This window comes from Phyllostomus discolor, chromosome X (genome assembly GCF_004126475.2).
Source record: "Phyllostomus discolor isolate MPI-MPIP mPhyDis1 chromosome X, mPhyDis1.pri.v3, whole genome shotgun sequence".
Taxonomy (NCBI): domain Eukaryota; kingdom Metazoa; phylum Chordata; class Mammalia; order Chiroptera; family Phyllostomidae; genus Phyllostomus; species Phyllostomus discolor.
In genome coordinates this window covers 84,131,381-84,155,199 of record NC_050198.1, presented here as the reverse complement: position 1 = coordinate 84,155,199, position 23,819 = coordinate 84,131,381, and the positions used below count along the sequence as shown (strand labels likewise).

The 23,819-nt window shown below is 37.1% G+C and overlaps 1 protein-coding gene across 2 annotated transcripts in view; it reads right to left on the bottom strand.

The window, feature by feature from the left end:
- PHF6 (PHD finger protein 6) overlaps positions 1-19,777 on the bottom strand; it is a 52,142-nt gene extending 32,365 nt beyond the window's left edge. For both annotated transcript variants that reach the window (XM_028522206.2, XM_028522204.2), the window contains exons 1-4: positions 19,606-19,777; positions 15,563-15,748; positions 15,235-15,336; positions 264-397 (exon numbers count right to left, since the gene is read on the bottom strand). In XM_028522206.2, the coding sequence (XP_028378007.1) occupies positions 264-397; positions 15,235-15,336; positions 15,563-15,700 (374 nt within the window). In that variant the 5' untranslated portion in view covers positions 15,701-15,748; positions 19,606-19,777. The remainder of the gene's footprint in view (positions 1-263; positions 398-15,234; positions 15,337-15,562; positions 15,749-19,605) is intronic.
- Positions 19,778-23,819: the final 4,042 nt, after the last annotated feature.

The window sequence follows — 23,819 nt, the reverse complement described above, 5'->3', positions numbered from 1 at the left end:
TAAAAAATGAAATTAAAAATTATCAAGTAAACAAACTAAACCCATTTTTCAGATTAAGATGTGCAGTACACTTCACCACCATCACAAATTGGATCCCCAAAAGCTCACTATTAAACTTCTTACGCCATTTCTGTAAACATTAAATTCTTTACCAAATATACCCTTTAAAATGATGATAAACTCTTCTGAAATGGGAAAAACTTTTACAAAAGCCTAAAGAAAGTATGACTGTTAAAAAATTTAAAGACAAGTTGAATAATTACATGTAAATTCCTTGTGAAGGTTTCTCTCGTATTTGAGCTTTATCATGCAATGCACAGTGGTAGTGGTACGTCCTGTGACATGTTTTGACGTCACAACCAATTGTTGCTCCAGGGCAATGGCACAAAGAACACATCTACAGCAAAACAATAAAATAATATTATTAGTATGTGGTTTTGCTAAGGGAGTGTTATTGGATTAGAGACATATCAATCTCTGTCAAGGAAAACAAACTGGTTATTGAAAAGTTTTGTAACTAATAATGTTATGTGTCTTGTCTTCCTGCCAAGAAGTAATTTCAATAATTCCTCTAGGGATATTTTTTCCCATGTTAAACATTAACAAATATAATGGAATATTTTTAATTTCTATTGTTTCACTGTGGTCAAGAGAAAATTTGAAATGTTGCAAATTAGGAATGTGAAATGTATGGAACTTAGACCTTTTCACAATTCAGATCTTCCTAGAAATGTGTAACTGGGTAAAATATCTCATACCAGAAAACATTTTCCCTTCAGATTTCCACATAATCAATGTGAATCTTTGAGGGAAAACTCACATACTAAGAGCGAAGGAAAGAAGATAAAAGAATTAGGTAGATTTCTCTTTTTTAAGATTTTATTTATTTTTTAAAAGAGAGGGGGAGCCCTGGCTGGCATAGCTCAGTGGATTGAGTGCAGGCTGGGAACCAAAGTGTCCCAGGTTCGATTCCCAGCCAGGGTACATTCCTGGGTTGCAGGCCATAACCCCCAGCAACCGCACATTGATGTTTCTCTCTCTCTCTCTCTCTCTCTCTCTCTCCCCCTCTCCCTTCCTCCCTCCCTCCCTTCTCTCTCTAAAAAATAAATAAATAAATAATAAAAAAATTAAATCTTAAAAAAAAAAAAAAGAGAGAGGGGGAGGAAGGAAGCCGGGGAGAGAAATATCCATGTGTCAGAGAAACGTCAATTGTCAACAGGTTGTCTCTCACATGCCCCTTACTGGGAACCTGGCATAACCAGGTGGCACTCCAACACACTGAACCACACCAGCCAGGGCAAATTAGGTAGATTTCTAAGTACCTCAAATTCTAAAAATATTTTGTGATGTCAAGTTGGTTGTGAAAATACATGCATCTGTTTTAATTTGTTACTTGCCACCTGCATTATGAATTCCAGCAAATAGATAAACGAACAGACTCTTTCAATATATTTTAATATACCTTACCTTATGACTTTATTGAGTAATTCATATTGTTTAACTAGCTTATAATCTAAATTTAGAAACACTCTTTTAAAAAAGTAACAACAATTACATAACAATGATTGTTAGTGGTTTGATTAACATATCACGGTATACTGTGCTGGGGGGACTTTTAATGAGGCTTTCTCCTAAGCCATAAATGCCATGCCAAAATAAACTGACAATAAGGTAAATCTTAAAAACTGCTCATTTGTTTTTAGATTGCTAGATACCTCATTTTAAACTGTTCTCATTCCTCTTTATTAATTTTAACATAAAGAACATTTACCATCCTAATGTTGCATCAGTTTGCCCCTAAGCAATTTTGTTGTACCAAGCAGCTAATTCTAATAAAATTTCTTATATTTCTCTAATCAAGTTGAACATTCAAGCTGTAATTAAAGGTATCATTCAAAAAAATACTCATATACATGTCAGAAACAGAAACATTCTCTCAATATAGGTACTTCCAAGAAAACATGAGGGCCAGTGTCCACTATTAATAGTTGTGAAATACTCCACTTCCTTAAATAAATAGAGAAACTTCAAACTATTACTGTAAAAAGAAATGCTATGCCAAATTACCAGGCAGGAAAATCTGTTAAATACCTTTAGGTGGCTTATAAATTCTTGAGAAGATGGAACATTTGGACTGCAGCTTAATTATTATTTTAATAAATTGCATTTCTAATCAAAACATAGACTTATTATAGAAATTTTGGAAAACACAAAAGAACAAAACAATTTAAAAATCACTCATACCCACCAGAGTCACCCTTACAGTGTTACAATGTTTATGTGAAAGTATTTTCCATGTAATTCTGTTATGTACCATTTTGCAAGCTGGTTTTTAACTTAATAAACTGAACATTATTACCCCACTTCATTAAAAGCTCTACTGCAAGTAGTCCATCTTGAAATTACATCTCAAATGGGTTTGCATAAGTACATTTTGAAAAAAATTATTAAATTAAATTAGCAAGCAAAAGTGAAAGGAGAGGTACTACTAATAATACTGTACTGGGGAAAATCCTCAACACACACAAACAAAGTGAGATGGACACTCTCAAATGCTTCTAGAAATTGGTACAAGGTCTCTGCACAGTAACTTGCCTTAATTATCAAAGAGCTTTTAAAAATGTTATCTTCTCTGATTAGTAATTTTAATTCTATAAATCTAGTCTAAAAATCAGACTCAAACCATGTATATACAATAATGTTCACTGCAGAATTACTTAGAATAGCCTGAAATATAAAACCACCTATGGAAAACAACTGAAAATTACTTAAATAAATTATCATTCACCCTCATGTTGAAATATTCTTTTTAAAGGAATTTTAATGTTATGGGAAACAGTTTATGTGTAATGTTCAGTGAAAAATGAAGCAGGATACAAAACTATGTGAATTATGATCCCAATTATAACATATATTCTTGGAAAATAGGTGGAAGTGAATATAGCAAAATTCTGAGCGGTTACCATGGATTGGTTAGTTTTCTTCCTAATTTTCTGTGTTTTCTGATTTTTCTACAATGGGCAAAAGTACTTTCACATACAAAAAATTGTTTAAGAACACTTGGGGGTACCCTGGCAAATGCTTTAAATACCCATCTTTCAGTTTATTGAGAATGAGAAGCAAACCAACTGTCTAAAATATATCAAAATGTGTTTTGCCTGGTTATAAATTCTAATCTGGCCAAGAATAATGAGTTCACTGCAGCAACTCAGGACAGATACTTTTGTTTTTTGAACAGAAAAACAGCCCTGGCTGGTGTGGCTCAGTGGATTCCCAGTCAGGGTACATGCCTGGGTTGCGGGCCAGGTCCCCAGCAGTGGGTGCGTGAGAGGCAACCACACATTAATGTTTCTCTCCCTCCCTCCCCCTCTATTTAAAAATAAAGAAATGAAATCTTTTTAAAAAATGAAACATAAAGATTCTCACTTTTGTCAATTTCTATCAAGGAAAAAAAGGAGGCATACCACTAAAAATGTTTTCAGAGAATGAAAATTCTTTTCAAGGTTAGGAGCAGGAATTTTTCTCAATTAGAATTTACAAGATCTACTTCATACAACACTCATATCCAACCAGAAACACCTTCTTGTATATGAAATTCTGGCAAGGTACTAAGAAAATAGCAAAACTATCCATAATAAAGCTAAATATAAAATTTAAATCTGCTTGCGTACCCCTGAATACAAAACAAGAACTTAACTGTTATCTGTAAATCTACTATGCTATATTCCAACCCCTGAAATAATTTTCCCCTCAACTCCAATAAGACTTAAGATATTCATTTTGGCTCTTACCATTTACCCCCATGTATGGCTGATTATCTTTATAAATGTGGAGATTCCATCCATCAATTGCTTCTAGACTGAGTTTTTTGGATGAATAGCACTGTGCCTTACAAAATAGTTGATTTTAAGCTTACTGTTATTGAAGATTTTAATATCTTAAGGCATATTTTTTCTCATTCATGTTTCTAACACATGCAGATTTAACACAATTATCTTCATGTACTTCCACAAATATTTAAACAATCTGATCTATGATTTGGAAAGGTGAAACGAAGACAAAAAATCCAGTTGAAGGGGCACAAAATGAATAGGGGCAAGAATATTGAGGGAAAAGATCAACTACTAATAAACAAGGTCAAAAATAAGGAAGAGATAAAAAGAAAAATTAAAGAATTTTTTAAACCAGATAGGTGGAATGTTATGGAAAATAAAGCAAAGGAACCCAGGCCAGGTAGCTCAGTTGGTCAGAGCATCATCCCCATACACTAAGGTTACAGGTTTGATCCCTGCTCAGGGAACATACAAGAATCAACCAATAAATGCATAAATGGGTAGAACAGCAAATCAGTGTTTCTCTGTCTCTCTGAAGTCAGCAAATAAACTTTTTTGGTTAAAAAAAGAAAATGAAACAAAGGACTTGAAAAAAAGTGGAATAGGAAGACAGGACCCATACCACATCAAGGCAGCAGATGGTAGGGCCTGAGTAATACTATCCTGTGTTCATTTGCCCTCCAATCATCACAATCCCTACTGGGCCCTCAGCAGAATGACTGTCAGCTGCCATTTAACATCATGCTTGCACTTTACCTAAAGCTCTCTCAAATATGGGAAAATGAAAGGTAACCTGACAAGAACATGTTTTTCAAGAACAATGGTGGACCATTTCCCCCGAGGAAAGGTCTGTTCCACATATCAAATATTCTGTTGAGGACTAACATCCTGTCCCCAATATAGGTACGTGAATTCCTAGCTTACTTTGCTTGTATCCTGATTTCAAGTTCTTGACTTAAATAGAAGTGAAAATTTATTTGTTGAAAATTTTTATTTTACTTTTACTCCTGTAGTTTGCTATTTAGTAGACCTAGTAAACCTCGATAATCACTTACCTCCTCCAAAATTGGGAAAGTGGTATAGGTCCCATCCTATTTCAGACATTTACATGTTATCTTTATTAAGTATGGTTAGAAGCTACACTATCTTTAATTTTTAAATAAAATTATATATATTTAAGGTGTACAATGTTTTAATATACATATACATCATAAAATGATTATTACAGTGAAGCTAATTAATACATCCATTTGTTTATGTAGTTACCTATCTTTGGTGCATGTGTTGAGAGCACCTGAAATCTACTCTCAGCAAATTTCCAGTATATAATATATTATTATTAACTATAGTCATCATTCTCTACATCAGACCTCTAGACTTATTCATCCTACATAACTGCAACTTTGTAGTCCTTGACCAGTATCTCCTATTCTCTAGCCTCCCCATCTCTGGTAACCACTGCTGTTTTCTGTGAAGCTATACAAAGTTAAGTTGTGACACATAAACAGAGTCTCAAGGAGCTGACCCACGGATGAAAGAGGAACTGAGTCACGCATGAGAGGAGACAACAGAAACTGAAAGGACCATGACTTAGCTTCAGTCTCACAGGAGCCCAAAGGTTGGAACATACCTGCTCTTCAGTCAACTGAACCTGGGCCAGGACTGAGATTCAGTCTGCAAAAGTAACAAGTCTTAAGGAATAAAAGGAAAAAAAACACTGCTTTCCCAGTAGCTATGGGGGAATCTCAAGGAAAAATCAACTAACACTGCAGGTTGATATAACATAAAACTAAAATAAGACTGTCAACTTCTAGGATAGGGAAAAAGAGAAGGCTCTTGGGGGAAAAGCTGAAATCTGATGGCTACCTAGAGCCAAGGGAGAGAGGGCTTTCTAAGACTAATGTTCACCCAGCTTAATTGCTGTGTATTTATACACATCAGTAACTGACTACTGTGTATAGATACGGATTCTCACAGTCACTCAGTTACTACTCTCAAGAAAATGTCTACAAATGTTCAGAGAATGTTTTTAGTCTGGAGGCAAAGAAAAAATGCCCAAAGTACTTGGAGTTGGGAACAGGGTACCTAGGATATTTTGACAGGAGAGGAGACAAAAAGTGAGAGCAGTTAACCTCACATTGGTGTTTGTTTTTAATACAAGCAGTATAGTGCAGTTGGGGCAAGTTTTTAAAGCTGCCTAAAAAAATGCTTAACTCCAAGTTCATTGTTTTATTTATAGTAATAACTCACAAATCCAACACAGAGAACAAAGTGAGCTATGAAGTATCTGGTTAACTAACAACTGTCCCATTTATTTGTTTTAAAATATTCCTAAAAGTGCACAAGAGAGTGGAACATGATCTTATAGCCATTCCTGGTTTATGGCTACAAGATCATATATATATATATATATATATTTATATATATGTATATATAATATATAGTATATAATATATATACAGTCTATAAAAATTACTAAGTCTAAATTGAAAGCTAGAACTCAAAAATAAAATCTGAAAACTGCCAAAGCCATTGAAAAGTGACAAACCTGATAGATTAGGACCTTAAATTTCAAGTGCTTCTAAAAAAACAGAGCCACTAGAAATTACCTGTTTCTGCTAGAGTAAAGGACTAAATCTAAGTAGTTACTGAATAAATCATTTCAGAAGTCTTTTGGAAATTGGAAGGTAATGAACTAAGCCTATCAACTTTGTACTTAACCTAGTCTCCTGACCTTGCTCTGAACACCACAAATTCAAACTCCATCCAAATTTATGAATCATCATTGATGAGCACTATAAATTATCTTATTAGAGCTTCTGAAGTTTCTTTTTTCATCTGAAATGTTCAGACAATTTCTCAGCTCAGATCATTAGGTTTAGGCTCTTCTCAGGTGCAGGTCTCTCAGGCTGAGGGTACTCTAAACTGTCATGCTGTTGCTATATTTAATCTGTGAAGAACACCAAATGCACATCCATGCTTCAGTAAGCACTGAGACACCCGTCAAAACCAGACATGGATTATGTTTTATTATTGATTTGAGTTCTCCTCCATTAGCACAAATAAATGAGAATTATATAATTCAATAAATGCACAATATTCCCAATTACAAAGAAGTATGAAATGATGGCAAAGGAAAAATATTTGAATGTTTTTAAACATTAACTGATTCAGTAACAAAGACCTGCTTTTCTCCATCATTAGAGTTGAAGTTTGTTTTTGGCCTTATAGTCATTCTTTTTAATCACCTCCAAAGTAAAACCAAGTTCATTTTAATATAAATGATGTAAAATATCTGCACACATTAAGATTAACCTACACGTCATAATCAGAGTCTTTTAAAAAATCGACATTTATATGAACATTCATGATTCATGTACACTTGTTACACGGCTGACGATACAGCCATCTTCTAGAATAAAATTCACCTGTCTCCCCGCAAGAAAAAAAAATACCATAAGGTGGAGTCCCGAAAGCCCAACCCATCCTACCACTTGTTTTTGTAAATAAAGTTTATTGGACTACATCCTCACTCTTTTTGTGTGTGTATTGTCCGTGGCTGCAACTGAGACCACATAGCTAGCAAAACCTTACATATTTATCTGGTCCTTTACACAAAGTTTGCCAACCCCTGGCCCAAGGCAATGGTCCATGGCATTTAAAATCGCTTGGGCCCTGCCCTGGCTGGCGTAGCTCAGTGGATTGACTGCGGGCTGCGAACCAAAGCATCACAAATTCGATTCCCAGTCAGGGTACATGCCTGGGTTGCAGGCCACGACCCCCAGCAACCGCACATGGATGTTTCTCTCTCTCTCTCTCTCTCTCTCTCTTTCTCCCTCCCTTCCCTCTCTAAAAATAAATAAGTAAAATCTTTTAAAAGTCACTTGGGCCCTGGCTGGTATAGTTCAGTGGATTGAGCATTGGCCCGAGAACCAGAGGGTCATCAGTTTGATTCCCAGTCAAGGCACATGCCTAGGTTGCAGGCCAGGTCCCCGGTAGATGGCACACAAGAGGCAACCACACATTGCTGTTTCTCTCCCTCTCTTTTCTCCCTCCCTCCCCCCTCTCTAAAAATAAATAAATAATAATCGTTTGGGAATCTTTTTCAAAAGATACCTGTCTGTAATCTCTTATGCTCCCTTTCTGACTTCCTAGTTGGTTAGGTACCACTGCTTGATTAGTAGCACAGTAATCAGTCACTTGACATTTTCTGCTCCTTTGTATGCAGTTAGCAGTGCTAGCATTCTGCACACTGTGGATGCTCCATTTTGTCCTTACTGAATACTAAATGAGCCACACATTCTACTTTAAATAGCGCTGGCATTTAATACTTAATACTTTAACCACTTCCTCCTCCTTGAAACTCTTCCCCCTTTGACTTCTACAGCATCGCTTTCCCAGTGGAATACATTTCAAACGTCACTTTCTACGAGGCCTTCTGCCTTCTTGGGTAGAATTAATTATGGCCCTTTTCCCCAGCTCTCCTGTGCCATTCTTTACATACTTCTAAAGCTAAACTGTATTTATTCATGGTTGCACCCAAAGTATTCCCATTTGTGCTTCGTACAAAGTAGACAGTCAATTGAGTATCTGATAAATGGACAAGTAGATGAATTCCAGACTCTAGATGGAGGCCTTGACAAATACATATAATGTCTATGTAAACACAAAAAAATAACATCATACTGGGTTACTGAAAGCTGAAGAAACAAAAACCTTCCTGTTTGAGGCATATACAGCTCTCCACCATCCTGAACAAATGACCCACCTGATTTTCCCCTCTAGATTTCACTCCTTCCTTTTCAAACTGCTGGAGCTGCAAACACTAAAACACTGATTAACCAAAATAGGAATTTTAGGCTATCCCACCACTTCCCTGGTCAATTTACACCTAGCTGATTAAGGCTTCCTACTATTGTCCAATTGAAGTTCTTCTCTCTTTCAAATTCAACCAACAATTAACGAGTGCCCACTTATTTATTAGAACACTACTGGGCAAATTAGGCATCAAGCACTGTGCCGAGTGTTTTCTATGTACTATTGCTACTTAATCCTATGCTAAGCAAACAGAATATAGTCTCTACTTTCCTCGAGTTCACAATAGTGTGGGGAAGAAAGGCTTGCACATGTGTAACAAATACAATTCATAGTGTGTTAAACTGTATGACTGAGGTGAAGGCTGGGTAGGACTCAAGAACAGATAAAACTGAGAGGCAACTAGCAGATGAGTAAAATCAGTACACATGCAGCAGAAGAGATGAGTAAAGGATGCTTGGGAAACTGAGAGAGGGAATGAAATAAGGAATGGAAAAGGTGAATGCAGATACGACTTCTAAGCCCTGACCAGTGTAGTTCAGCTGGTGGCGCATCATCCAGCAAGAAAAAAGGTCAGCAATTTGATTCCCAGTCAGGGCACAGGCCTGGGTTGCACATTTGGTGCCTGGTCGGAGTGCATACAAAAGACAACTGATCAATGTTTCTCTCCCTCCCTCTCTATCCCCCCTATGTCTCAAAATAAATAAAATATATTTTTTAAAAGATATGACTTCTGGAAGCAGGCTGAGGCCTCTGGATATTGTTGGATATTGTGTTGCATGCAGTAAGGAATTAGTAATTTTTTAAGATTTTATTTATTTACCTTTAGAGGCGAAGGGAGGGAGACAGAGAAGAGAGACATCAATGTGTGGTTGCCTCCTACATGCACTCCCCACTGGGGACCTGGGCCACCACCCAGGCATGTGCCCTGGCTGGGAATCGAACCTGTGACCCTTTCATTCGCAGCCCACACTCAATCCACTAAGCTGCCCCAGCCAGGGCTTACTAAATGTTTTGAGTCAGAGAGTGACATTAGATTTTAAAAGTAGATATCAAATAATTGCCAGCAGCATTTTGGAAGGATGGGAAGAGGAAGAATGGGTATAGGATACCATTAAAAAAGAAAAGACATCCTAGAAATATAATCAAGTGATTGATGTGGAAGTAGAAAGCATTAAAGGTAAAGGATTCAGAAAGAGAATCAGCTTTCATGGTGGGAGATAATGAATATTAGTTTAGACAAATTGAGTTTAAGATGCCTGCAGGACAACTATACTGTATACCAGACAAATATGCTGCCATCACATTTCATCCTCCACAGTGAGTACTGTATATCACTTATCTCCTGAAAAATCATGCATTGCCCTGCCCCATCCCCTCCTAGTCAAGCAGAAATTCCTGTTTAATGTTTAAAGACCCTGCAATCACCCTACATTACTCAATACTAACCCATGACTGCCAGTCTTTCAATGACCCATTCTAGTAAAACTAATCTGTTTCCTGGACTCATTCTTTTTTTTTTACCTCACCATCTCCAGGAAGCAGTCTTAATTACCTAAATAGGCAAGACTCTTCACCCACAGAAGAATTAAAAAAGTGTATACTGTAAATTGCCATATATGCAGATTCATGGCATGCTCAATATCTACAACACCAACTCTCAAAATCAAACATCCTTTTGTTCTGGGGTGCCAAGCAGTGCATTGGCATTAAGTAACAAGTAAAGACTATATAATTGGTCTTGCTATTTTCAGACTACAAAAAATATCTTGAGGGTAACAGAGAATCATAATATTCTTATTCAGTATGAATACAGCAATTTTACCCTAAAAACAAGATAACACTAATAACAGAATATGTTAATAGAAGTCTGATTATATCCTAAATGAGGTACTATGTCCACCTTTATTTGAAAACTACTAAGATCTAACTGGGGCATTTTTAAATGTGACTTTTGGTTAGGTAGACTAAAGGGCAGTGTAGTATAACCTAACAATTAAGAGCTCTGACTTTGCAGTTAACTGGCTCTGGATTCCAATTTCAGCTCTGCCCCTTACTAGCTATGTAACCAGTCAGGTTACTTAACTTCTCTGAACCTGTTTCATCTATAAACTGAGAATGAATACCTTCCTATCTCATGGTATGATTTGAGATTAAATAGGATCATATATTTAAAGTGCTATCCCAGTCAATAAATGTTAGCTATTTCTAATAATATTAAAAGTGGGAAAATATTCAGAGGATGTCTTAATACCTGTGAGCAAAATTTAATTTGAAAAGGTGAAAGTTTAGGAGTGACCTGAGCATAGTCATAAGATACATTAGGAATTTTTCAATAAGAAACCAAACACTTCCTTGAATGGAAAAGGATAGACCTATAATAAATGGCTTTAAATTAAGCAAGATACTTGAGTTCTACAGAAGGATGAAGTTTTTCACTCTGATTTGTATTATATAATGCAGGTCTTGTTTCGGATTGCTTGGGTTAGAATCACAATTTCTTGATATATTTAAGATTAGAACAGACAAAAATCTTATGTTGGATGGCTTGTATGTAGTCTCAACTAAGAGTAAGTAAAGTAAAAAAAAAATGATCTTTTGAACTCCTTCTGTTCTTGGAGTCTGTGATATGTCTGACACAGGTACCAACTGGAATAGTTAACTACCTGCCCTGGCTGCTGTGGCTCAAGTGGATTGAGTGCCAGACTGTGAATGAAACGGCCATCAGTTCAACTCCCAGTCAGGGCACATGCCTGGGTTGCAGGCCATGTCCCCAGTAGGGGGCGCTCGAAAGGTAGCCACGCTTTGATGCTTCTCTCCCTCTCTTTCTCCCTCCCTTCCCCTCTGTCTAAAAATAAATATATAAAATCTTTTAAAAAAAGAACAGAAACTATCCGATGTAGATACTCTTCATGATCTCATCACTATATTCATCCAGAAAAAGTATGTTCTTCAAATATACTGCTTTCAAGTGTCTCCTTAAACAAAATGAAAATAGCAATAACTCATAATTTTACTTGGAAATGTGCATTTCTTGGCTAGGTGATTGGAGAATAAGAGTAGTTGGTACAGATGTGGTGTCTCCATATGGCTTCAACAGGAACTGGAAACCATTCTGGAAATATATGTCTTAACTGCAAAAACAGAGTCTCAATTATAAAAACCTCAGTACTCGAGCAAATTTCTTCTGGTCCACCTTGGTGCTATATGCCATATTTTGCCACATATAATGGCTGCATACCATCAGCATAGGAATTCTGTATATAAAGCACAAAAACATGGGTGCACATTATACACGGGAGTGTTATTATACATGGAAGCAGGTGGGTAAAGGTGATGTAAAGAGATGAATATATTAATCTGAAATGGATTTTCCTCCCCTGATCCTTATGGCTGACATGAAAACCTTGGAAAATTGCCTGTAGCAGCAAGAACATACTACACACCAGTACCCACCCTGCCCCTTCGCTTTACTACAACCTCCCAACATCTCAAGACTGACCCATCTGGCCACCTATTAGCTTTCACCTCATGCCCCAGCCTCCTCTCTCTATGCTTTTCTTTGGGGCAAGTGAGAATCTCTGGAGCCAACACCAGGTACAGACTAGAACCTGTCTTGAAAGCACCCAGGGACTAGCACTCTTGTTTTTGAGTACTTTCAGTTGGGTATTCATAATCTGCTTTTCACCTAGAAATCTAGACAAACAGGAGCCAGGGAAAATAAGTTCACAGGATAAAATGCATTAAAAACTCAATTAGGGAAACTGATTATCTAGTTTATATGTAGTTTATCTACCTATATGAAACTCTTCACTTTTCTCTCCCTTCCTATTTGATTTATGGCCCTATTATCACTTAGACATATCTATACAGGGAAAAGTAAAAAAAAAAAACAAAACAAAAAACCTAAAATCCGATATTTTGGTTACCTAATAGTACTTCATATAAAAATGATATAATAGAAGGAGCAAAACTAAAGGCTAAAAGGAGACTTCAAAATGATTTTAATGTTAAACATATAAATGCTACTCTAATCCTATCTGTTATGTAAGTTATTTAAATTCTGACATTTTGGGAGAAGGAAAAGAAGCAAAATTATATACCCAGGCTCAAAATTCTGCCACTATTCTTTAATACCAGATGTCCACAGCCTCAACACGTCTTCAAAACACCTTTCCTAAGGTAACTTTTTGTATATTTCACAGCACTTTTTAGTCACACAACACCACTATTTAGCAAGCAATGATACAGCATTATCTGTTTACCACTGGCAAAAAGACAAATAAGTTAATGACTTGTCTAAAATTACATAATAGGTCAGTGGCACAGTTATTTAAAAAACAGGCTGCATGACTTCCCAGCCCAGCATGCTTTTCATTAGCCTACAATAATATTAGCAGGATCTGGTTATTATTTATAAGTCATACCTACAATGGTGGCTACAATTTATCAAGTCCTAACTACATGCCAGGCACTATGCTCAGTCCTGTATAGTCTTTCTTTAAATTCTCACAATATCCCTGTGAGGCAAGTACTGTTGTTATCTCCTTTTGGCAGGTGATGAAAACATGGCGTAGAGAAGTAAATAACTTGCCCAGGGTCACCAAGCTAGTAAGTGACAAAGCTGAAATTCAAATCCAAGTCTGTTACTATAGTTTGCAGTCTTCACCTTCAATATTACTCCACTCCCTAGATGAAGGAACAAGTTGTTATGTATAACTCAATACACGTGAGGGGGGAAAATCAACTCTCTACATTAGACCATTAAAAATTAATAAAAAACTTATAATAGTGAAATCTGTAAAAAGTTATAATGCTTTCTTCACATATAGTCCAGATAGATTAAGTTTCCACTGAATTTAGCAATACTGCCAGATGTATACTGCTGCTTCACGCGAAATGAGGCACTGCATTTGTTAATAATATAGTACCATTAGGGACCAAAACTGCTCCTGTTCTGATTAGAGCAACATGTCAAGTGACAAAAATTCTAACAAGTCAGGATGTAGAAGCACTTTCTAGGCATACCCATAGTGCCAAGGAAAAAAAATAATGGGGTGATAAGGCTTACAGTACAACCACTTTCAAGTAAATAGCATTCTTTCTTTTGTATCTGAATTTGTTTTAAAGGATGAGGAAATAAAAACATGCTGTTCCGGTTCTCAAGTCAGCAAGCCACTGTAACATGAAATCTACCACATTTAAACAAATAAAAATCACATTAAAAATGGAGCACTCTATTGCTACCCACAGTTTTGGGGGTGAGGAAGATAAACATTTTCAGTTAAGGTTTCATTACAACAAAACACTCCAGCTTCCAAATTCCCATTTGTGCCAATACTGAGTTTAGGGTTTGTGACTATTTATCTTTAAAGCAAATCTCAAATGTTATCCTTGAGTTTCTTCACACTGTTTTTTCCCTAATACTAGAAGAGTGACTACTTTTCAAAAGATTATTTCCTGATCATCAAAATGATGGCCCCCTCTTCCCATCTAACTCTTTGTGAAATGACACTACTCAGTGCCTAAGAATGCAAGCAAGATAAATGTTGTCAAACCCATCTTTAAAATAATGTAAGATTTCATACTGAAGCTACTTAAGATACATTTACAGATGCAATTCAATAACGAACTCAAAGGAGAAAAATAAGTAAAAGAAAAAACTGTTTTAATGTAAACCACAATGTATTATGAGTATCAACTGAGATGACACTAGTTTTCTAATAGAGCAATAACATAGTTTCTTGTTAACTGGTTTCTGGTAGTAAATACAGCTATAGGAACATCACTCTAGTAGAGCTTCAGAAAAACTGTAAAACTAACCTAAAATTATCCAAAGTCATAAATGCTGTACTATATACCTGAACCACAGTATAATACTTTGCTCAGCAACTGCTAACATTTTCCTGTTGAAAGGGTACTGTCATCTTCATTTGTAATAGCAACTCCTTTAATTGTGAACATATACTTAAGTGAAGACTTCAACACATGATATATTAGAATTAAGCAAATTGCTTGTTTTCTAAGTCAATACAGCCTCCAAGAAGGAGGCTGTATTAATTCTTTTTGGAAAGAAAAAGGTTTGAATAATAAAAATGTTGATTTACTTTTGAATTTTTTATTAATTTGAGAGAGAGAGAGAGAGAGAGAGAGAGAGAGAGAGAGAGAGAGAGAGAGAGAGAGAGAGAGACATTTGTTGTTCCACTTATTTATGCATTCATTGTATGTGCCCTGACTGGGGATCAAACCCACAACCTTGGCATATAGGGACGATGCTCTAACCAAGTGAGCTACCTGGCCAGGGCTGATTGACTGCTTTTTTGCATTTGCTATTTTTTAAAGTTATTGGGGTTAACACTGGTTAACAACATCATATAGTTTCAAGTGATTACTCTTCATTTGTTGTTGTTTTTGTTGATTGGTAAAGTTAAATCCAGCCTTGGAATTTGCTGATTTGGGGTGAAAAAAAAGACTGCAATTTAAAATTATATTTGGTTAATAAGTTTCTATACACTAAAACAAGAAATTGCTTCCTTAATGAGCTTAAAACAAATTTTATTCTCAAGAGGCAGAAATACCAACTTACCAGCTTTGTGCCTCTTTTAATTTCCTTTTGGACATCTTCAATAGAAAATCCACCAAGACTTTCATTATCAGAGTGTGATGATACCAAAGCAGATGAAAAGAGCTATAAATTACATTTAAAAACAAATTAAGGTTCATACATAAAGTACAGTGAAACAGTGAGTAAGATGTCAATTTTAAAAGAAAATATTCTTGTAAAGATGGCATAGTATTAGTGAAAAACCATTTCTCAAAATTTAACTGATTTTTTTCTTCTTTTTTTTTAGGGTTCAGGACTATTCACTAAGATTCTCATGGTTTCAGGTCTCAGTTGTTGTGGGTGTACTTACCATGCACTTATGGTGTGCTGCCACCTTCTGGTTTTCAGATATTAGTAACTGTCCACATTCCTTGTCTCTATTTGACTTACAAAAGCCACATTTGCGCTGTCTTGTAGGACCTTTTTTCTGTTCAACTGAGCTTGACATGATTTTTAAATTACCTTTAGAATTCCACTTTATAAGCCTCAAGAAATGCTACAGAGAATAAGAAAGGCAACAAAATGGTTAATTTCATGTACAATCAGTTTACACATAGTCATATAAGTTGATATCTGAGTTAAGTTTTAACATATGCATATTAAATGGGTTTTTAGTGTAGACAAATTAATATTAAAACTTAAGATGCCTTTATAATTAAAACATGTATTTATGTATAACGTAATGAAGTAATTGAGAAAAATCAACCCACTCTCCAATTATGGAAAATGTGAAATAATTAGAAATTATTCTGCATGGGTAGGTAAAAAATGCACAATGTGTGATATTAAATTCATCATCTGCTAACATAATTAATGCAACATATTTTTCATATTTAGCTAGGTCCCTTTCAAAGTAACAAAGGATTATTTATGTAAGAGAAGAGCAAAAACTACTAAGAGAACTACAGAATACCCAGAATGAACAGAATTCTATAATTGTATTATTCTTTAAAGTTTACATTTGATAAACCAAAAAAAGAAAAAAATGTACTTAACTATGGCTTTGAAACACTTACTTCTAAATTTGAATTATTTTCAAGTTGAGAAAAATCACATGTATGTGTTTAATAAATTAATTTTTGGTACTGTATTGTTTTCAAATAGAAAAAAATTAGGCTTATAACAGTCTATTCAAAAACACAAACTTTAGGAACCAATTATTTATAAAAACAACTGTATTATCTGACTCAGATGTACTCCCAATATGTTTATTAAAGTTACAAACTAACAGTACTGTTCAAAATACAGCTTTCATACTTAAATTAGTAATATTGTATAAGGTAGGAAATATTTCTGAGTCTTAAATTCAGTCAAACTATAATTATAGGTAGGATAGCCAAACAAAAGAGGGAAGAAAAGCTCTAACATGGAAGGTTTCATATGTAGATTATCAAGTTCGCTGTGGATTCTTCAGAAGTATCTAAACAAATGTAAAATCAGTTATTTGATTTGTGTCATTTTGCCAAATCAACAGAACTAAGCAGTGCAGGACCCAGGCTGCCACAAAATTAATCTACATAAATAAAATCTAAAAGATTTGCCCCAAAATTTACTATTTTTTCAATTTTTCTATGTAGTTTAACATTTTCATAATACCATGTGGAAAAAAGACTCACTAACACTACATTGTAGCTTTCTGAGATGGACTTCTTCGCCAAAAACAGTAGCAACTGAATGCCAGCAAGGTGGTGCCTACAAACCATTCAGCCCTCAACAATGTAACAATGCAGATACTTAATTAGAATTTAAAGTGAAGCCACAAAGAAACAGTTCTTAACAATTTATATCTAGATTTTTCTTTTCAACAAAACTTCACGGGCCCCAACAGCCCCTGCATTGATGGCTTTAACAAACTTTTAATGCTATCTACAATTTTAAATACCCAAGTCTTCCAAATGGCATCAGATGGTACTATATTCATAGAACTGGTTATAAACCCTGAAACTGATTGAAAACAGGCAGCAAATACTTTTAGGATTAAAGAAAAAAAGGATGTAACAGAGAAACAAAAGAAACAAAAGAGGAAGTGTGTTTGCATTTGCTCAGGCAAATGTGTTCAGTTGCTCTATCAAGAATATAGCTGCCAAAATCTTTAGAATTAACTATGCAAAACACCAAAATTCATAAATAGAACCTAAATTTGTTATTTGTGTTCTAAATTAGCTTTCTTTATTCCTATGCGATAGCAGGCACTATGAAACAACTATACTATATTCAGCATTTCTACCGGTCATCCTTGTTCAGTTGAAAGGATGGCACATTATGCATCTCATCTGTAGACATCTTTAATGTGTAATTTCTATACAATGCTAGTTAGCATAGGATATAAAGTTGGGTTAAAATAAAGAAAATTCCTAAATTAGAAAATTTATTTAATTCTGAAAATGGTATCCCCAAAATTTTATCCATATTGAATTCTGTGTCTTTCAATTCATAAACAGGTAAATTGCTCATCCTAATTTTGAGAACCTGCTTTTCTGGCTATGAAAGACCCCAAAATCTAAAAGAGAAAAAAAGGTACACTTTATTTTGCACTCAAAGATATTTTAGTGTATTTTTTCCTGCAATCTGTTTAAATATAATTTGTAAAGTGAACAGAAAGACACAAAAGTGCACAAAACCAATTAAAAACTTTCCCCAATGTGCAATGACTAAATGGATTTTTCCACTAAAATTCAAATAATGCATCTGTGCACATCTTGCTAATTTTTTTACAGCCTCCTTGTAAAACATGAAGTGGAGAACATCATGGAAACAATGAGTCCTAGCAAAACTGTCTTTATCATGAAAATACAGATTTTTATCTAATGCTGTCACATTTGTGGTTTCTCGTTAAAGAGAATAAGAGCATTCCAGGACCAATGTTAAGGGGTTCATAATAATCCACACAGCTATATGGCATTTTAATTTTAGTGTAAAAGGTTTTTCAGGGCATGCACAGATCAAAGTTTGATGCTTTCACCTAATCATGAAACCTTTTGCACAAAAGAAACATAACATTACAGATGTTATAAAGCAGAAATAAAGATGCAAACATAGCAGCAGTGAAAAACCATTTAAATGTCTGAAAAATATAAAAGCCCGATTAGTTAAGCTGAAACAATTCATGCGTTTCTGATTTTCCAAGATGCTGTGAGGCACCAATGTAGAAATAACCTGAACCATCAAGGAGAGCATTCAAGAGCCAACTCGAGAGCTCATTCAATGCCTGGTATCTGAAAGACCATTTTCACAGAAAAACAAAACAAAAACTGCAGTTCCGGAAGATCAAACAATCCACACGCAGGCAAGTTGAAATATATAGATAAAAATATATGTGATCCCAAAAGAAGCAGTATTTATGTCAGGAAAGTTACAGTGGAGAGAAACAAACGAATAAGAGATGAACCGGAAGGGCACCTGAATTTGGTTGCACGATATTACATGCTTCGCACTGCTTTTTTTGCGGTTATTCAAAAGGAAACTGAAGGAATTTTCCAGTTGTTTCAAACCCAAGGGTAGAGAAAGAATTTGATCTGTATGAATAAGACCTGGTATTAAGCCCGTAAGCTGATGAAAAGGAAGGGTTTTTCAATTACTAAAGGATTTTTCAACTTCCACGCAGAATATCGAAAGGAACAAATTTCAAAAGAATGTCGTGCTCTTCGTCCATATAATAAAGGATAGTACACATAGCGTACCGGATCCTCTCCGTTATTTATTAAATACACACTAGACTCCAAGATCTGCCTCCAATCTAGCGGTAGATAAACTCGCAAAAGTATCTTCCTCTAAAGCACTTTAGCAGGTTCCTTTCGGTCGTAAAGTCAGGGTCCCGTAATTGTCCTATTCTAATCCTCCGGAATCCAGAAAAATATCATTTGACCACTTTTTTTTAACCCTCCTCCCCTAGGAGTTCGCCCTCTAAGTCTTCGTTTCATATCTGTTTCACCCCTACGTCCCCCGACCCTGGAGCTTTTCCTCTTTCCATAAGGCTAACCCTCCTGCCATCCTAACAATTCTTCCTCTTACTCTTCCCAAACTGGGAGCCTCCTTCCTTCCCAAATATGTACTAGGCAATGGCAAAGACTAAAATTTCCCAGTAATTTTTCTTCCCTAAATGTTGCGCCCCCTCCCCCGAAGTCCAGGCTTAAGCCTAACGTCTCCCTTGGCTTCTCTAAAGCACTTTTCTCAGCAGCCTCTTATCCAAGCGCCTTCAATGCGCGGCGCTTCTGGGGTCCCCGACAATAAAGCGAGACCACCAAGAGTCCCCCCTAACAACGGGCAGGGGCGGCGGCCTGGCCACCGCCATCCTCCTTGTCTTCTCCCGCCAGACAGAGAATGGGGGGGCCCCAGGGTACTGTGGGGACTCACCAGTGCGGCCCGGAGGCAAACGGCAGGAGAGAAGCGCCAATGAGGCGAAAGAGAAAGAAGTCGGTCTCGGTTCTCCAGCAGCGCCTAAGAGCGGGGCTCTGTCGCCGGAGGTTGTTTCCTTTCATTCGAGGAGACGGGCTCGCGGAGCGCCCTTACGTCGCCCCCCCTCTCACGCAACGACTCACAGGGCGTTAATACGCCCGAATGCGCCGCAGGTCCTGATTGGCTACAAAGAAGGGACTGCTGAAGCTGGGGAGCCAGGGCGCCTGTGCAAATGCCGCCCCCAGTTTGGATCGGGGCGACGGGCCCCGCCTCCTGCTCGCGCGTGTACCTTCTATTCTCCGGTCCGTCGCTCAGCCAAGTGTTTGCAGGCAGGATCCGACGAGACAGAGAAAGATTCGAAGCTATAGCAATGGGTTGGGCTGAAAAGAATCAGGGTTCGGACTAGAAACCGTTGTATAGGGGTGCTGGGTAACCAGTTTTCAACACTGATTTATATGGGTAGGCCTTATCCCTTGCACTTGTTCACTGAGGCCTTTTCACATCCATTATTTCATTGTACTCTCGTGGCATCCCTTTGAGGTCCTCCGTTCTCTCATTTTACTGCCGGGAAGGACTGAGAACCTGGTACTGGAGTCAGTCTGCCTGGGTCTCAGTCCTTGGGCGAATCATTTTAATCTCTGTACCTTAATTTTTTTGCATTCGAAATGGGGATAGAAATAGTGACTAACGGGTTTATTGTGCAGAGGAAATGAGATGATGCAAGTGTCTATTGGCGTCCCTGGCATATAGCAAGCCTTCTATAAATGCTGACATTGTCATAATCAGAAAAGATAAGTGATTTTCTTTATAATTCACACAAGTCGACCAGGCACCTAAACGATGTGTGCATCCAGAGCTTGGGTTTGAATCCCTGCTCCCTACTTCTAGCTCTATGACCTTGAGCAGAGTGCATTACCTCTTTCTGCTCAGTTTCAACACGTCCAAATCTCCTAGGGTTGTTAGGAGAAATGAATTAATAGATGTAAATCACATAGCAGAATACTTGGGCAGAGAGTATGCCCTATGTAAGGGTCACCTTTTATTATTTTCAGCTCGGTTCAAAGAGTGCAAGCCATGGTTAAAGAGGGGGGTGACCCTAACAAACAAATGAAAATTAAGGATGTCCTTCAACTAGTTACTTTTCCTGTAAAGAGGGGATAGGTGGGAGGAGGAGTGCATTTCCATTGTTCTGACACAATCCTGTTTCATTTCTTACATTTTCCCCTGCAATGTCAACTTTAAATTGCAATCCTCCGGAAAACAGTAACTGTGTTAATGTAAACTTGTATCCCATACAAACAGTACCTAATAAAAGTAGACACATCAGTCATTTACCTGCATGGAACCCTTAGCCCTTTTACTCAAGCCCAGTACCATGAAAGGGAGTGGCTGGAGATTTACTAAAACCCAGAGCGTGTATTCCAAACACACTGTATTTGAAAACAGCATCATTTTCCGCCAGCTTTACACACTTACGCATGTGAAAATGAGACTGTTAATTGTGTAAGTGACAAAATATACTGCCTATGAACTGTCATTGTTTTAAATTCCCCCACATGCCCACATTTTGCTATTTTTGATTCATTCTATCATCCATGCATTCGTTTCAACAAAATTTGATTCAGTAAACATCTGCAAAACTACTAATTTCCAAACATGAGAGAGACATACATTGACTCAATTCATGACCTTAAGCTCATGTTCTATAAAGGCACACAAGCAAGCAAACACATACTGTATGGCCTTTGCTGGGTAATTCACTTGCTTACAGCATTGTCTTGATACACCAAGGTTGTGGGTTCAATATCCACTCAAGTCACATACAAGAATCAGCCAGTGAGGACATAAATAAATGCAACAAAAATCTCTCTCTCTCTCTCTCTCACACACACACACACACACACACACACACACATTTTCTCATCAATTAAAAAAAATTAAAATAACTAAGTATACTAGGTAGTGATAAATGCTATATTAGACTTGTTAGCCTGAAACAGACATCCTCTGCCTATTATGTACAAAGCACTGTGCTAAGGTACATCACACACTGAATAAGACACTGCCTTTGCCCTCACTTCTTTACAGTGTAACAAGGAAAAGACAAATAGCTATCATAGGAGATACACTGTTGTAAGTGCCTTGAAAGTTTGAAAGGAAGTGCACGGAGTTCAGAAGAAGAAGAGAAGAGTGACTCCAGTTAGTTTCAGTCCCCAAGTCTGGTAGCCAGTTCCAATTAGCACAACTGATAAGATGCAGCCTGTTATTTCAAGGGCTACAGAAAGGAGTCAGATTGAGATAACAGGCTCTTATCAATGCCTGAGGAGAGAAAAAAAAGATAATGCTGAGGATGTAGCACAGGATCTCTTAATCTCTTATTGACTCACCAGTACACTCCCACCAACACTCTTCCAGTCTTGTTCTTCAAGCTCTAGGTCCCACTTTTTGTACCTAATTCTCAGGAAAGACCTTATCTTCCTGATTTACTTAGAGTAGGGCCATCTGAGCAAAGCTATAGGAGGTCTGCCCAGAAAGCATCCCCGCATGCCATATGAAAAACAGAGACATTTACTGAAGAAGATACAAGGTACAGGACACAGTGTACATAGGACAATGACACCTCAGTCCCCTTCAAAGTAGGCACCTTGGGACCTCACAGTTTTCCCATTGCCATCAGCGGCCCCATCGTATTTTCCTGAATCTCACTGATGGTCTGAAATCTCTTCCCTCTCAAAGGTGATTTTAGTTTCGGGAAAAGCCAGAAGTCACAGGGCACCAAATCTGGGCTGTAGGGGGGCTGAATCACCTGAGTGATTTGATGTTGTGCCAAAACAGTTGGCACGATGCATGAGCAAGGCGTATTGTCATGATGAAGCTGCCAATCACCCGTTGCACATAGCTGCAGCCTTCTGAATAATCTGAATAGTTTCTGCAGAGGGAATGTTCAAGCTTAACACAAAATTTCATACGGACTCATGGATCTATTGACAGTCATTTTGAACGCAACACCCACACAGTACACGTGCTCACTGAAGGGTGTCCACCACCTCCATTGACTAGTACAGTGAAGTCGTCATTGTTCACACATGCACATTCCAGTCCACTCTCCTTGGTTGCCAGGTTACATTGATGCCACACAAACCATTCTTGCTATATTAACAATGGCTGGACTTTTTCCGGACAGACCTTATATGTTGTACACCTATTTTCTTCTGCTTCCTTCAAGACTCAGGAAAATTATTGTCCTTCTGCTCTTTAAAACCAGAGTTGTGGTTTTAATCACATTTTTTCTGTACTCTGGAAGAACTGATTTCCTACTTGTTCCCAGCTCCAGTACCACAAATTGCCCAGCTCTTATTTGCCTTTAAGCACATAGGATTCCTCTACCTTCACTGCCAGACTGTATTCTTTGCTTTCAATTGCTCTCCCATCACTCATTCAGCAGGCATTTGCAGATATTTTCTGTATGCCAGGTATTATGCCAGACATTGGTGATTTGAAAAGGATTGAGACGCATTTTCTGCCTTCAAGAAATTCTCAGCCTGAGGAAGGAAATCAGGTATTTCTAATGAGGAAGAAAACAGAATTAATTGCATTACAGTAGGTAAAATGGTGTAGTAGAAGAAGATACCACAAAGATTGATGAACTCTATTCATCAGAGGAGGAAATACCTTCATGGAAAGGAAATATTTTGAGTTGGGTCTTGTAGGACAGTTCCAGACCCTTCAAGATCTGGATTACATCTTTGGAACTTTTCTCCACCTTCATTCTTGATATGTCTATTGCATTGAACACTTTTTGGCTGTTTACTTGTTCTTAAACTTTCATTTTCCTCACTTTGTAACAAGGACCCTAACTCTGGCTCTCTCTAGTTGTGATTTCAGTAGCTTTTGTAGGTTTCCCTTCTTACTTTATAATGCTGGCTTTACTGTATACCTAGTTTTAGACCCTCCGTGGCTCTATTGTTATTTCACCCCAGGAATTCTTAAACTGTGGAAGTGAGAATTACTTGAGAAGCTTTGTTAAACATACAGATTTTGCACCCCCATTCTAAATGTTTGGGTGCAGAAATCTTCCTTCTTAAACTGGCTAGCTACTCTGATGCATACTGTTCAGGGCCACATATTAAGCAGCTGCCCTCCATTCTTTTTTGTAGAATTGATACAATCTC